This window comes from Chelmon rostratus, chromosome 13 (genome assembly GCF_017976325.1).
Source record: "Chelmon rostratus isolate fCheRos1 chromosome 13, fCheRos1.pri, whole genome shotgun sequence".
Lineage (NCBI taxonomy): Eukaryota > Metazoa > Chordata > Actinopteri > Chaetodontiformes > Chaetodontidae > Chelmon > Chelmon rostratus.
The window spans coordinates 1,507,595-1,521,202 of NC_055670.1; the positions used below are offsets into that span (position 1 = coordinate 1,507,595).

The following is a 13,608-nucleotide window of genomic DNA, read 5'->3' on the forward strand; positions in this document are numbered from 1 at the left end:
GTGCTGAGACAGCCTTCCAGCGTCTGAAGACAGCCTTCATCTCCGCTCCTGTCCTCACGGTACCTGATCCACAACGTCAGTTCGTGGTTGAAGTAGACGCATCCAACGAGGGGGTAGGGGCAGTTTTATCGCAACGATCTGCTAAAGATAATAAGATTCATCCATGCGCCTACTTGTCACGTAAGCTAAACCCGGCAGAAAGAAAATATGATGTGGGCAATAGGGAGCTATTGGCAGTAAAGACTGCTCTCGAAGAGAAGAACAGCCGTTCCTAGTGTGGACTGACCACAAAAATTTAGAATATATTAAGACTGCCAAAAGACTTAACACCAGACAGGCCCGATGGGCACTGTTTTTCAGCCGGTTCCGGTTCACCTTGTCATACAGGCCCCGTTCTCAGAACACTAAACCGGACGCCTTGTCACGTCTGTACGAACTGGAACCGGCCGCCAAGGAACCCAAAACCATCCTACCACTGAACTGTGTGGTCGGAGGGGTCTCCTGGCAGATAGAAAAGGATGTGCAACAAGCTACTGAGGGTGATGAAATCCCTGCGACCGGTTGTTTGTACCGGCTCGTCTGAGGTCGCAGGTGATCCATCGGGCACATACATCCTTGCTTACATGCCATCCGGGGGTAAAAAGGACAGAGTTTATGATCAAGCAAAGATTCTGGTGGCCCACTATGAAACAAGATCGGACTCCTTCAACCTCTGCCCATCCCTCAGAGACCATGGACACACCTCACTCTGGACTTTGTCTCAGGACTTCCCACGTCTAGAGGTAACACCACCATACTCACTGTTGTGGATAGATTTTCCAAAATGGCCGACTTTATTGCACTGCCCAAATTACCATCAGCCAAAGACACAGCTACAGTTATGATCAGAGAGATTTTTCACATACATGGACTGCCTTAAGACATCGTTTCCGGCCCCAATTCATCAGTTCTGTCAGATGCTGGGTGCTACCATAAGCCTGACATCCGGGTACCACCCACAGTCCGATGGCCAAAGTGAAAGAATGAATCAGGACCTAGAAACTTGCCTCCGTTGCCTTGTCTCCCAGAATCAAACTTCCTGGAGTGACCACCTAACTTGGGTGGAATACACTCATAACACTCTCCCCACAGCAGCCACAGGAATGTCACCATTTCATGTAGTGTATAGATATCAACCTCCTCTTTTTGAGGTAAAAGACCGTGAGGTGACCGTCCCTTCAGCCAACGCCCTGGTAAGAAAATGCCAACGCATTTGGGCAGCAGCACGGAGCATGCTGTGCAGAAACCAGACACGGATGAAGTCAACGGCTGATCGAGCGGCACCACAGTATGCTCAGGGCCAGAAGGTTTGGCTGTGCACAAAGGAACTCCCTCTCCATGTGCATTCCCGAATGCTGGCACCCAGGTTTTTCGGGCTCCTTTGCTGTATCTAAAGTCATTAATCCAGTATCTGTCCGTCTGAAACTCCCCAGGTCCATGAAAGTCCACCCCACCTTCCATGTGTCAAAACTCAAACCTGTCCGTGAAAGGAACTTGGTACCCCCCACCGAACCACCCCCACCTCCTTGCCTGGTAGACGGAGGTCCCGTCTACACAGTGAAAAAGCTGCTCGCTGTACGCCGTCGAGGACGGGGATTCCAGTATCTGGTGGACTGGGAGGGGTATGGCCCTGAGGAGAGATCCTGGGTCCCCACAAGCTTTATTATGGATAAGACTCTTATAGAGGACTTCAGCAGACGACACCCTGATGTTCCTGGGACGTCAGGAGTCGGCCCAGACAACTCGCTGAGTTGTCTGTGGTCTGCATTCTGAGTCCTGAAATCTTGTCACTTACTAATTACACTAACTCCAACCCCAATACCAATTGTCTCTCTTCCCAGTACCCTATCTCAAAATCACAATTGAATGAAAATAAAAATAATGTCAGTAATGTGTATATATCCTTCAAGTGATAAGTAATATGTCCTTTTGTTTTTTCGTTAATATAATGCAGGGATGTTCACAGCATTCCACTTGCAACCAGGTATCTGATTCTGACCACCTAATATTGTCATTTACTTAATGTAAGAACTAGTTTATACAATCCTTGTTGCTCTGATATTTTAAAGCAAGTGGTTGCCAAATGGTGATTTTAGTATTCATTGTGTGTACCCTGGTCTAAATGTATGAGGTATGTGGGCAGTGGTAAGAATGGTTTGATCCTCACAAGGCAGATTATAGAAATGCTGTTTCAACTGGATTCACATTTGAGAACTGAGAAGCTGGCTGGAGCTTGAGGTTCAGCTCTGAGAAGCACTTGGTATTGTCCAGTGCTAGAGCTCCACAGGGACAACCAGGAACTCAATTCTCCTTCTGATTGAGGATTCAGCTACTTAGCTATTAGCTCTCCCACCACATCTGCCTGCATAATGCTGTAGCTGTCAGAATGGGGTCTTCTGACTATGAGATAGTGATATATATATATATATATATATATATATATATATATATATATATATATATATAAAATAACTCTGAAATAAAGATTTTTTGGAATTTTGTATTGTTGTCATTCTTTCAATTGTTGGTCACTTATAACTGGTACACAAACTTGAAAAATTGCATTCATTTCATCACTAAATTAAAAAATCACAAGAATTAGCAAGGGTATGAATAATTTTGAGGACGGCTGTATATATATATATATATATATATATATATATATATATATATATATATATATATATATATATATATATCTGGGGAACTAAATGTTGGATGGCTGCTTTAAAACTAGCTATCCACTATCAATGATCTCAGGTAAATAAGCAATGACTGTAATACTGTTGTAAATGGAGAAGAGTGTATCTGAAGTGAGATCAAACCACCAGAGTGGTATATAAAACAATGTAGCTAGCCTGCAACTGGGTTCAACAGTCAGGACTGTTATTATATTATGTTATTACATTATTAACAAAGTACTGAAGGGTGTCATTTTGGCTACATGGATGATTTTAGCAAAAAAAAAGGAATGGACAAACACACCACAATCATATTGCTGAAATTCCAATTGGCTAAAAAATATCAGGGGCCCTAATAATGTCCTTAGATAAATGATGTTCTATATTCACATAGTATTTTTGTGGGCCCCTGTCAGCCAGGGGCCCTTGAAATTATCCTAGCCCACCACCCCCCACCCCTTACAGCGCCCCTGCAGATGTGCATTATATACTGGCATGTCAGACTGTTGTGGTCACACAAAAGGATGCTCATGTGTATAAATTGTCCACTTACCAATCAGAAGGCCATACAATGTACTTTGAAATGTGTAAAAGAGTCTATTGTTTGTTACCCAGCATTGTAACTTCAAAAAAAAATTCTCATTGTATTGACTTCCCTATGGAAAAATCCATTCTAAAGTCTTCTAGGGGATCCAGTCACATGGAAATGTGACAAATGCCCCTCAGCACTCTATAGGCCTCTATACCATGTTGCTGGGTCAGGGGTTTACACAATGGGAGCCACAGATTCTTTGGGTTTGGTCAGGTATAAAAGTAACAGTTAAAACAGGACCACCATCAGTGTAGCAGCAGCACAGTTCTCTGAAGAACTAAAACAACTACCATGACCATGGGAAAGGTAAGTACACTCATCTCACCCACTGTTTTTAACTGACTATCGATCATATCAATATTATTTCTAAGGTTAAATCCCCTATTCTATTTTGCCCACTTTCAGATCATCTTCTATGAGGACAGGAACTTCCAGGGGCGCTCCTATGAGTGCATGAGCGACTGCTCTGACATGACCTCCTACCTGAGCAGGTGCCACTCCTGCAGGGTGGAGAGCGGCTGCTTCATGGTCTACGACCGTCCCAACTACATGGGAAACCAGTACTTCATGAGGAGGGGCGAGTACGCTGACTACATGAGCATGATGGGAATGAGAGACTGCATCAGGTCTTGCCGTATGATCCCCATGGTAGGTATAAAACAGCATCAGCTCATACTGTGGTTCTATTACCCCATAGAACAGGATATTGAGACATTCATTCTTTTCTTTATATCCAAAAAAATAGCACAGAGGCCAGTTCAGGATGAGGATCTATGAGAGGGAGAACTTCGGTGGTCAGATGCATGAGCTGATGGACGACTGCGACAACATCATGGACCGCTACCGTATGTCCGACTGCATGTCCTGTAATGTGATGGATGGCCACTGGCTGATGTACGAGCAGCCCCACTACAGAGGCAGGATGATGTACCTGAGGCCCGGAGAGTACAGGAGCTTCAGGGACATGGGCATGAGTGGCATGAGGTTCATGAGCATGAGGCGTATCATGGACATGTAAAAACAGTTATGTTAAATATGTCTAAATAAGCCAAAATAATAAAAAGAAATTGACAAAAATTTCTTCCTGTTGTGTCATTTAATATTAATTTAGTGCATAATTGAAGCCATTTCTAGTCATATTTTGCATGTTTTTATATTCTTTGACATTTGAAAAAAATCTTTGATCCTGTGAATGATGAGAGTGACGGAGGTTGCACATCTGATTTTTAAGTTCCACAAACAACAAATATCTGAGTAGGGTTGACAATGACAGCTAACAAAACAAGTTTTGTCAACTTTTTTTTGTGGTTTGAGGTCTCCCCTACTTTTGATTTTTACATTATTTGCTGTATTTTACTGTCAAAATGAGTTGGTAGTAAATAATGAAATCAAATAAATGACAATGAACAACATCTCTTTTAATGGGATCATCGCTGTTTTACTGACAGTATGGTCCCACCAGTTACCCCATAACAGATTCACAAAAACAATTCTTTACCATAAGTACAAGGCTAGTTAAGTGCTGCACGGCAAACAGTTTCAGTTAACTAGGAATTTTTAAGAAAAGAAACGGACCCAACGCTCTAATGAAGTCAGTATAGGTCAGAACAAAATTAACATTTTGTCATATGTGCTGTAAAAAAATATGATTCAGGCCCACACTGGTTAAACACTGGCATATGATGTTATCATGGAATACAAAGAATATGGGTTTTAAAAGATTTTACTATTTTGGGATTGCCCTGCTTTGTTCTTGGCAAGATAACTGGACAACAACTGGCCAGATTGAGCCTAGTCTTATTTCCAGAGCATCAGATACTGACGTCATGCCACTCTGTGTTCCATACAGACACAGTTGGTACCCTTCAGTGTCTATATAAGTCGCACTGCGCTTTCAACTAACTCCACTATAAACTCATATTTATATTAGGCGCTTAGAGCAAGCTGACATAGTATAAAGAGCAAGAAAATCCTTTGAGTATTGGAGGTCGGGGAAAAGTACGAGTTTTATACAGGAGAGTGGGGTTTGTGTCCTGTGAGAACCAAAAGTGAAACCAAAAGTGAACAATCATTTCATAAACATAACTAAGTAGTTTGGGTGCCTGAACGTAGCCAAACCGCCACTGTTTCACAACATTAACAATGTGTTAGAAAGGCTTTCTAGCCGGAAGACATTGTGCGTTGCTGGGATGAGAACACGTTAGACGGCCGGACCAGTTGCTCTGGGCGTGGATGGCTCCAATGTAAAGTGTAGTTAATTCAAAGCTTGGTCTCTCTAATGAGGTGCTAAAGGGTATCTTGTGCATCTGTTTGAGATGCTGAGGGGAGTGAGAAAGCGAGAGTCTTTGACTCTTCGGAAAAGAGAACAGGTTGCCAGATTGCCAAGATATTTAGAAAGAAAAATCATAATCCCCAAACGATGAGTCCAATGATTTAAATGTCCTTTCCTTTACTCTAGCACTATTGTCAGTTCAACATTTCACCTCACCAACACTTTATATATATATTTACCACACTATGAAACCAAATGCTTTTGTTGACCCTAGCCTTTGCTGACTGTTTCTCTGTTGACGCCATCAGTCCACACAAAATATTAAAACGTAATTGCCTGACAAATTTTTATCAATTATGCAACTCTAGAGGATGAAACTTCTCCAAATTTACATTAAAGTTGTATAAACTAATTGGCTGGTTGCAATGAAATGTGCTGACCACATTCATGCTCCAAAGGACAAAACCCCTTTTAATTTAGAAATGCTTGCACAACCTTCAGTGGAATTTCTCAAGTCACTGCATTCTTTGGCTCAATATATTTTAGCCAATGATGTGACTCAAACCACAAAATGTACAAACAGCTACTGTTAAAGTTCCTCTCCAGGCATTGATTGAACCCCAAAAACTCATTACTTATTTACAAGTAGTCCCTCATGCCTTACATTGGCTTAGATGTTGCTCTGCACTTTTGCTTTCGTGTAGTGTGTGCTGATCTAAGTAGTCGTAGCTCTATCTCCACCCAACCTAAATTCTTTTTCTTTATGTCATTTTTGCTGGCTGTGTGTGGAGCAAATTTATTACACCAAACCGTGACTCAAATGACCACAGACAGAAAAATATGCATCAAACAGGTCATACACACAGTTTTTAACAGTCACATGGGCCAACCTATTCACACGATGCAGGCACTATTGGGAGTGCTTTCTGTAATGAGAGAAAAGACCTTTCTAAAGACTGCGAGGTTCCCAGTCCCTGAAAAAATGAACATAACCTCTGCATTCTATAGGCTTCAATAGTAAGTTGCTGAGCGAGGGGTTCTCTGAGGGGGGCCACTGATTCTTTACGTTTGGTCAGGTATAAAAGGAAAGGGTTAAACCAGGTAGGCAGGCAGTTCAGGAGCAAGAGCAACAACGCATCTGCAACCAACATGAGCAACACCGGCATGAGCATGAGGGGAAAGGTACTTTTTTTAAATGAAAAGAAATTACTGTTTACAAAAAGAGATCAACAGATTCATTCACCTCGTTACTTGTTTTCTAACCATTACAATTACCTTTTTTCAGATCATCTTCTACGAGGATAGGAACTTCCAGGGGCGCTCCTATGAGTGCATGAGCGACTGCTCTGACATGACCTCCTACCTGAGCAGGTGCCACTCCTGCAGGGTGGAGAGTGGCTGCTTCATGGTCTACGACCGTCCCAACTACATGGGAAACCAGTACTTCATGAGGAGGGGCGAGTACGCTGACTACATGAGCATGATGGGAATGAGAGACTGCATCAGGTCTTGCCGTATGATCCCCATGGTAGGTATAAAACAGCATCAGCTCATACTGTGGTTCTATTACCCTATAGGACAGGATATTGAGACATTCATTCTTTTTTTTAAATCCCAAAAAATAGCACAGAGGCCAGTTCAGGATGAGGATCTATGAGAGGGAGAACTTCGGTGGTCAGATGCATGAGCTGATGGACGACTGCGACAACATCATGGACCGCTACCGTATGTCCGACTGCATGTCCTGTAATGTGATGGATGGCCACTGGCTGATGTACGAGCAGCCCCACTACAGAGGCAGGATGATGTACCTGAGGCCCGGAGAGTACAGGAGCTTCAGGGACATGGGCATGAGTGGCATGAGGTTCATGAGCATGAGGCGTATCATGGACTCTTGCTACTAAAAGTTGACTGAATGTATGAAATATCACCAAATAAAGTAATTGCTGCACACATTTTTGAGTTTTTTTTAAGCTTATTGTCCAGCTGTCACAATAAAATACATATTAAGCAGTATTATACCAAAAATACATCATGGAACTTCAAATTCAATATATTTCAATTTTTTTAGACAGCAACCAGTTGTTCGTGAGCAAACCTTCATTCTAACATGTTTTAAATCTGCTGAAAATTTTGGCTATACATTTTTCTGCTACAACCAAAAGGCAAAGGGTTATTATTGATGTCGAAATAAGGATAATATTCTGTTTATTTAACAATGCATAACATTATTATTATTATATACTCCTAAATTGTAATCTGTACCGATGAAAAGTTCACTTGGTTATCAAGCATAATTCAAAGGTTCTGGTGACACTACAGTGGCCCTGAGAGCTCAGTACACTGCGACTTCAGGAGACACATGCACATAGACAAAGCACAAGCAAATACAGAAAATATCTTCATCAGTTTGACAAAACATATGCACCATTTAGAAAACAGGCTGTGAATACAGAAAACACAACCAAATGAAGAAACACATTGGAAGTAGCACAGACAGTAACGGAAAGCGTTTCCACAGACACGGCTTGGACTCCGAATTGTTGCCATTTCTAAATGTAGCTTGTTGTTTGTGTATTTGGTTGTGTTTTCTGTATTTGCAGCCAGCATATTATTCACAGCAGTCCTGTCTCCAGATGAATGTTGAATGTAATGACGATGACAACTACTGGAGAGAGGGTTGTGTGTTGTCGCTGCCTAGTTCACACATGAACATTTTACAGGAATTTGCAATCAGCTCCTAAATTGCAGATACAGAATGCGTCTCCTTCACAATCTCTACAACTAAAATAAATGTAGTTGCCAGAATACATCTAAGTCGGAAAGGACTAAATGTCTGAGCCTTGTCTGCTTCAGTTTCATGCTGGCCCAATCACAAGAGATGTGATGTTCATTAATTGATCACATGTTATTTTGTTGTTGCCAATTGTTCCAGACCTCTGACCTTGATAGGATATCAGATGCAGACCCGAGAGTGATAAGTCTGAGAACCCCTCATCTATATCATTGTTCAGTTATCTAGGAAACTCCTGTGTTTCATTTTCAAAGTAAAATTGAGGATATTATTAACAGAAAACTTTCAGAGCCAACAGCTCTTCCTTATTTAAAGGCATAATATGAACATTTCCGCACTAGAATGTCTAAATGCCTAAAAAGTACTAGACCTACTATAGCCTGTGGAATCAAGTGCACATGTGCACAAGTTCACTAATCTAGGGTTACCATCTAGACACGACCACATCAAACATCACATGATAGTCAGAGAGTGAGGAAGGACAAAAGCAAAACTGCCATGTGTGCAGCTAATGCAGCTGCATATGCACAGTCCCCTCTATATCTTGTCAGTATCAAAACATCTCAAGAACTGAGTCTACAGTGTACAAACTGCAACTAAATGTCAGTATTTGAGCATTCATATTATCCGTGTTTATAGTACTCAATGAGCCAAGTAATCTGCCCCATGGTGTCTTATACTTAATGTCATTCATCAAATAAGTAACCGTACAATAACATAAAACAGTTAGTACATACAAGCACATAGTCCACTAATTCTTACCTGCATGCTAGCTAGTTAGCCAATCTATTTGATATAGTTTGTATTGCTGACTCATTAGCAAGATCATTTATTTTCATTTTCATTTATTCATATTGATTTTTGGCAATGTTGGTTGTTTAACATTATAGGCAACAATCCCACACTAACGTCATCCAACTTTAACATCCATACTGTGCATTTAACACACTCTACGGAGTTCGTGTGTGACATGCAAAATTACAGTTCAACATTTACTGCAGTCTGAGGTCATGGTTCATTATGTTTTTGTTACAATTTACAATTAAATATGTGCAAAATATTAAATTTAATCTATTTTATATACCGAATATGTAAGTGCAAAACAGTGCCTCAAGGGGAAGCCAATATCTCCAATAATACTGTCTTAATGCAAACACAATGTTTAAACTATAATACACGTATCTAATCATGCATCCAAGCACATTCACACTTAAATTAAATTATTTTAGGTAAATTTTTATCACTGACTGTATTTCTTTAGTCTTTAAATAAGAGACAACTTGATTGTAACTCTAAGTTTGAGTTATGCCTTTTCACAATAAAATCCACATCAGAGTCACAGTGATGCACTATATTGTTTAAACACCAGTTAATGTTAATTATCATGAAGTACAGTACTTATTATTACTACTGTATACAACACCCCAGTTCAAAGTGTTAAACTAACTTTAATTAAATGGTCTCTGGCATAACATAGGTAAAACACTGAAACAGGTATGACTACCTTAGATTTAGGGGGAAAAGGCTTTGTGTTACCTGGTCAAAAGGGTACATTTCTAAAGTCTTCGAGTGCCCAATCATGTGATTATATGACACAGTAACACAGGCCTCTACAGTGCTCTATACCATGTTGCTGGGTCAGGGGTTTAAATAATGGGGGCCCACTGACTCTGTAGGATTTGGTCAGGTATAAAAGCAAGGGTTAAACCAAACAGGACAGCAGTGCAGCAGTAGCAGTAGCAACAGCAGCAGCTCACCTACAAGTATGACCACCACTGATATGAGCATGGGCAAGGTAAGCTGAAATTTTTTAATAACAAATGACAAATGTCATGACTGTTATTATTTATACAAAATATCCAGTGCACTTGCAAGATCAAATTCTGTCAGTGATTCTACTGTCAGCTAATGCATCCCATGTTTTTCAGATCATCTTCTACGAGGACAGGAACTTCCAGGGTCGCTCCTATGAGTGCATGAGCGACTGCGCTGACATGTCCTCCTACCTGAGCAGGTGCCACTCCTGCAGGGTGGAGAGCGGCTGCTTCATGGTCTACGACCGTCCCAACTATATGGGAAACCAGTACTTCATGAGGAGGGGCGAGTACGCTGACTACATGAGCATGATGGGAATGAGCGGTGGCATCAGGTCTTGCCGTATGATCCCCATGGTAGGCATAAAACAGCTATTCTATTACAGACTTAAACTTAAACTTGATATTGAGACATTAACTGGTTATTGTTTTCTCCAAAAAATAGCACAGAGGCCAGTTCAGGATGAGGATCTATGAGAGGGAGAACTTTGGTGGTCAGATGCATGAGCTGATGGACGACTGCGATAACATCATGGACCGCTACCGTATGTCCGACTGCATGTCCTGTAATGTGATGGACGGCCACTGGCTGATGTACGAGCAGCCCCACTACAGAGGCAGGATGATGTACCTGAGGCCTGGAGAGTACAGGAGCTTCAGGGACATGGGCATGAGTGGCATGAGGTTCATGAGCATGAGGCGTATCATGGACATGTGCTAGACATTCTCATTTTGAAATAAACAAAAATTAAAGAGAAAACTAAAACTTGTGCCTATGACTTTCTTCTGTTCTTTCATGTTTGCAAAAAAAGGATTTTATGTAATACATTGAATAAACAATGTGGATAACTAATGGAAATCAGAATATTAAGAGGGGTCTAAAGCAAATGACACAAATGACGTCACAGACACAAGACACTGTAAAAACAGATTAGCATTATTATCATTATCAACATTGAAGATTAAAGTCTTTTATCTTAAAAAAAATCGCCTTCATACATTGTGCAACAGAAATTGTCAAAAAGATGTATTTGTTTTACATAAATCACAATAAATCCAATTAGAATTAAATACCAGAATCAACGAGGAATCAGAAATACAAATGATTACAAATTATTAATCTTGTGTAACAGGTTATGACATGGTTGTAAAACAATACATATACAGCTGGAATACACTATAAACTCTGCCTTCGTTCTGCATGTAAGAAATAATGTGAGAGTATGTGCCACCACATCTCACAGATATTTATGACCTCCTCTAAAGCAGTCGTTGATTAGTTTGAGTGAGTGTTCAATAACATTCAGTACTGTTATTGTGATTTGTTTAACATTTATTTAATTGTGTAAAAGTGTGATTGAAATCTCTTTTCAAGACACACCTGGACAAGAGGGCAACCTAAAATACAATAAACGCTGTACAAACAGCAGGTTATATGCTATAAAGAGTAGAACCAGAGTGTGTGGGTGTGTGTGTCTGGGTGGGTGTGTGTGTGTGTCCCTGTATGAATACTATAAGGCTCAAGATAAAACAAGCAGACAGTATGTGATAGAACAAATAGTGAAGGTTGCCATAAAGCAAACAGGAGTTGGCTGCAGCCTTCACAGAATTCATGCACACCTGTAGAATAGTGCAAACACCTTTTTGTGAGCTCTCTAGATCATTTACATCCATGATGACTTGCGGGACATTTTTGTTTGAAACAATTTGCTCAGCCCAGCAACCGAATTTTAGATGACAGAAGAAATTTGCTGAACGGAAGATTCACAGTATGCCTTAAACATGATCCAGACTTGCACTTTGTATCTTTTTTTTCAGTATGTTACTCCTAAGCCAGAAAGAGGTGAATCATCCTGATCATATTCAAAATAATCATAAATGTGAAAGAGAGATACACAAGGCATTTGATCTAGAATGATAGAGCTTGTGAGAGGATGCATAATAACCCTTTCCCATCAGCATTCACAAACAGAGGGACTAACATTGCATGCTCATGCTGACTCATGACTTCCATACAATAGTGCCATCGATTGTTTGGATGTCACGTTAGGTATAAAAAAGGCTTAAATGCGGGATAGGATTGCTATAGCATCACTCATTGTATCAGCCACCATGCACGGCAAGGTAAGTTTATTATAGACACGTAACTATAATTGCTGCTCTTATGATGTCTGCCTGTTCTTATCATTGCTTCATAGTATTGTGCAATTAAAGGCTATATGGATGCGTCATTTTGGCACTATTGCAACACTATACTAATGATTCTATAAGGATAGCTGTTTACATCAGTGTTGAGATTGGTAATATTCCATAATGCATGATGCTGAGCTTCAGCTGCTCTTTTGGATTCTAGATCATCTTCTATGAGGACAGGAACTTCCAGGGTCGCTCCTATGAGACCAGCAGCGACTGCGCTGACATGTCCTCCCATCTGAGCAGGTGCCACTCCTGCAGGGTGGAGAGCGGCTGTTTCATGGTCTACGACCGTCCCAACTACGTGGGTCAGCAATACTTTCTAAGGAGAGGGGAGTACTCCGACTACCAGCGTATGATGGGTTTTGGTGACTGCATCAGGTCCTGTCGTATGATCCCCATGGTATGACACTCAGGTGGCAAGACATTCAGATGTCAAAAAATACAGAGCATTACATATCTCACACTCCTGACTGCTAACAGGAGCTGAGTTTCCATCAAAATGACTAATCACTATATATTGTCTATTAACAGCACAAAGGGTCCTATAAAATAAGAATCTACGAGATGGAGAACTTCGGAGGTCAGATGTATGAGCTGATGGACGACTGCGACAACATCCAAGACCGTTACCACATGTCTGACTGCCAGTCCTGCAACGTGATGGACGGCCACTGGCTGATGTACGAGCAGCCCCACTACAGAGGCAGGATGATGTACCTGAGGCCCGGAGAGTACAGGAGCTTCAGGGACATGGGATACGATGGAATGAGATTCAGCTCTATCAGACGCATTACTGACTCCTGTTAGCTTTACAAATGAATCTGCTCTGAAAAAAAGTCTGACCACAGAAATGAACAACATCTATTAATTTGATTCATTGTGCTTGTATATTGTATAAATTGAATGCAAAATTTTAATACACAGTGGATAAAGAGATCTGTTGTAGAGAGCGTTGTTCCTCATTGTTTGTTTCGATTATCCTCCACATAAGTAGCCGAGAAGAAAGACTTAAATGTTTACATTTCCAACCTCATATTTTCCTCATATTCTCACCTTAAAAAGCTCTTGGTTGCTCCTTATTATTATTTAAATAATAATGATCAGACATAAGGGGGGAATGATGCTATTCCTCTTTTGTAGATTAAAGGAAATGTGTAGTTACCAAGACATGCATTTGAAAAGTTACGTATGATAAAGGTTGCATTTGTAGATGAAAAAAT

At 40.8% G+C, this 13,608-nt stretch overlaps 4 protein-coding genes across 6 annotated transcripts; all 4 read left to right on the forward strand.

Annotated features, from left to right (window-relative positions):
- Positions 1-1,005: 1,005 nt before the first annotated feature.
- On the forward strand, positions 1,006-4,330 carry LOC121615711 (gamma-crystallin M3-like). 3 transcript variants are annotated; one of them, XM_041950071.1, is made up of 3 exons: positions 1,006-1,014; positions 3,718-3,960; positions 4,058-4,330. In XM_041950071.1, the coding sequence occupies exons 1-3, from the start codon at positions 1,006-1,008 to the stop codon at positions 4,328-4,330; spliced, it is 525 nt and encodes a 174-aa protein (XP_041806005.1). The 3 variants fall into 3 exon arrangements, with proteins under 3 accessions (XP_041806005.1, XP_041806007.1, XP_041806006.1); XM_041950073.1 differs by lacking the exon at positions 1,006-1,014 and adding an exon at positions 3,571-3,618; XM_041950072.1 differs by lacking the exon at positions 1,006-1,014 and adding an exon at positions 3,610-3,618 and having other exon boundaries at positions 3,718-3,964; positions 4,065-4,330.
- Positions 4,331-6,724: 2,394 nt separating this feature from the next.
- On the forward strand, positions 6,725-7,488 carry LOC121615712 (gamma-crystallin M3-like). The gene is made up of 3 exons (XM_041950074.1): positions 6,725-6,766; positions 6,870-7,112; positions 7,210-7,488. The coding sequence occupies exons 1-3, from the start codon at positions 6,734-6,736 to the stop codon at positions 7,486-7,488; spliced, it is 555 nt and encodes a 184-aa protein (XP_041806008.1). The 5' UTR covers positions 6,725-6,733.
- Positions 7,489-10,134: 2,646 nt separating this feature from the next.
- LOC121615713 (gamma-crystallin M3-like) lies at positions 10,135-10,913 on the forward strand. Its single transcript, XM_041950075.1, has 3 exons — positions 10,135-10,173; positions 10,307-10,549; positions 10,638-10,913. Exons 1-3 carry the CDS (start codon positions 10,144-10,146, stop codon positions 10,911-10,913), a joined length of 549 nt encoding a protein of 182 aa, XP_041806009.1. The 5' UTR covers positions 10,135-10,143.
- A 1,391-nt stretch (positions 10,914-12,304) lies between these two features.
- On the forward strand, positions 12,305-13,195 carry LOC121615710 (gamma-crystallin M3-like). Its single transcript, XM_041950070.1, has 3 exons — positions 12,305-12,316; positions 12,546-12,788; positions 12,920-13,195. Exons 1-3 carry the CDS (start codon positions 12,305-12,307, stop codon positions 13,193-13,195), a joined length of 531 nt encoding a protein of 176 aa, XP_041806004.1.
- The last annotated feature ends 413 nt before the right edge of the window (positions 13,196-13,608 follow it).

Coding starts and splice junctions, on each gene's coding strand:
- LOC121615713 (XM_041950075.1), top strand. CDS start 10,144: ATGACCACCACTGATATGAGCATGGGCAAG. Junction 10,174..10,306: donor CTGATATGAGCATGGGCAAG/GTAAGCTGAAAT, acceptor CATGTTTTTCAG/ATCATCTTCTACGAGGACAG. Junction 10,550..10,637: donor CTTGCCGTATGATCCCCATG/GTAGGCATAAAA, acceptor TCCAAAAAATAG/CACAGAGGCCAGTTCAGGAT.
- LOC121615712 (XM_041950074.1), top strand. CDS start 6,734: ATGAGCAACACCGGCATGAGCATGAGGGGAAAG. Junction 6,767..6,869: donor GCATGAGCATGAGGGGAAAG/GTACTTTTTTTA, acceptor ACCTTTTTTCAG/ATCATCTTCTACGAGGATAG. Junction 7,113..7,209: donor CTTGCCGTATGATCCCCATG/GTAGGTATAAAA, acceptor CCCAAAAAATAG/CACAGAGGCCAGTTCAGGAT.
- LOC121615710 (XM_041950070.1), top strand. Junction 12,789..12,919: donor CCTGTCGTATGATCCCCATG/GTATGACACTCA, acceptor GTCTATTAACAG/CACAAAGGGTCCTATAAAAT.
- LOC121615711 (XM_041950073.1), top strand. Junction 3,961..4,057: donor CTTGCCGTATGATCCCCATG/GTAGGTATAAAA, acceptor CCAAAAAAATAG/CACAGAGGCCAGTTCAGGAT.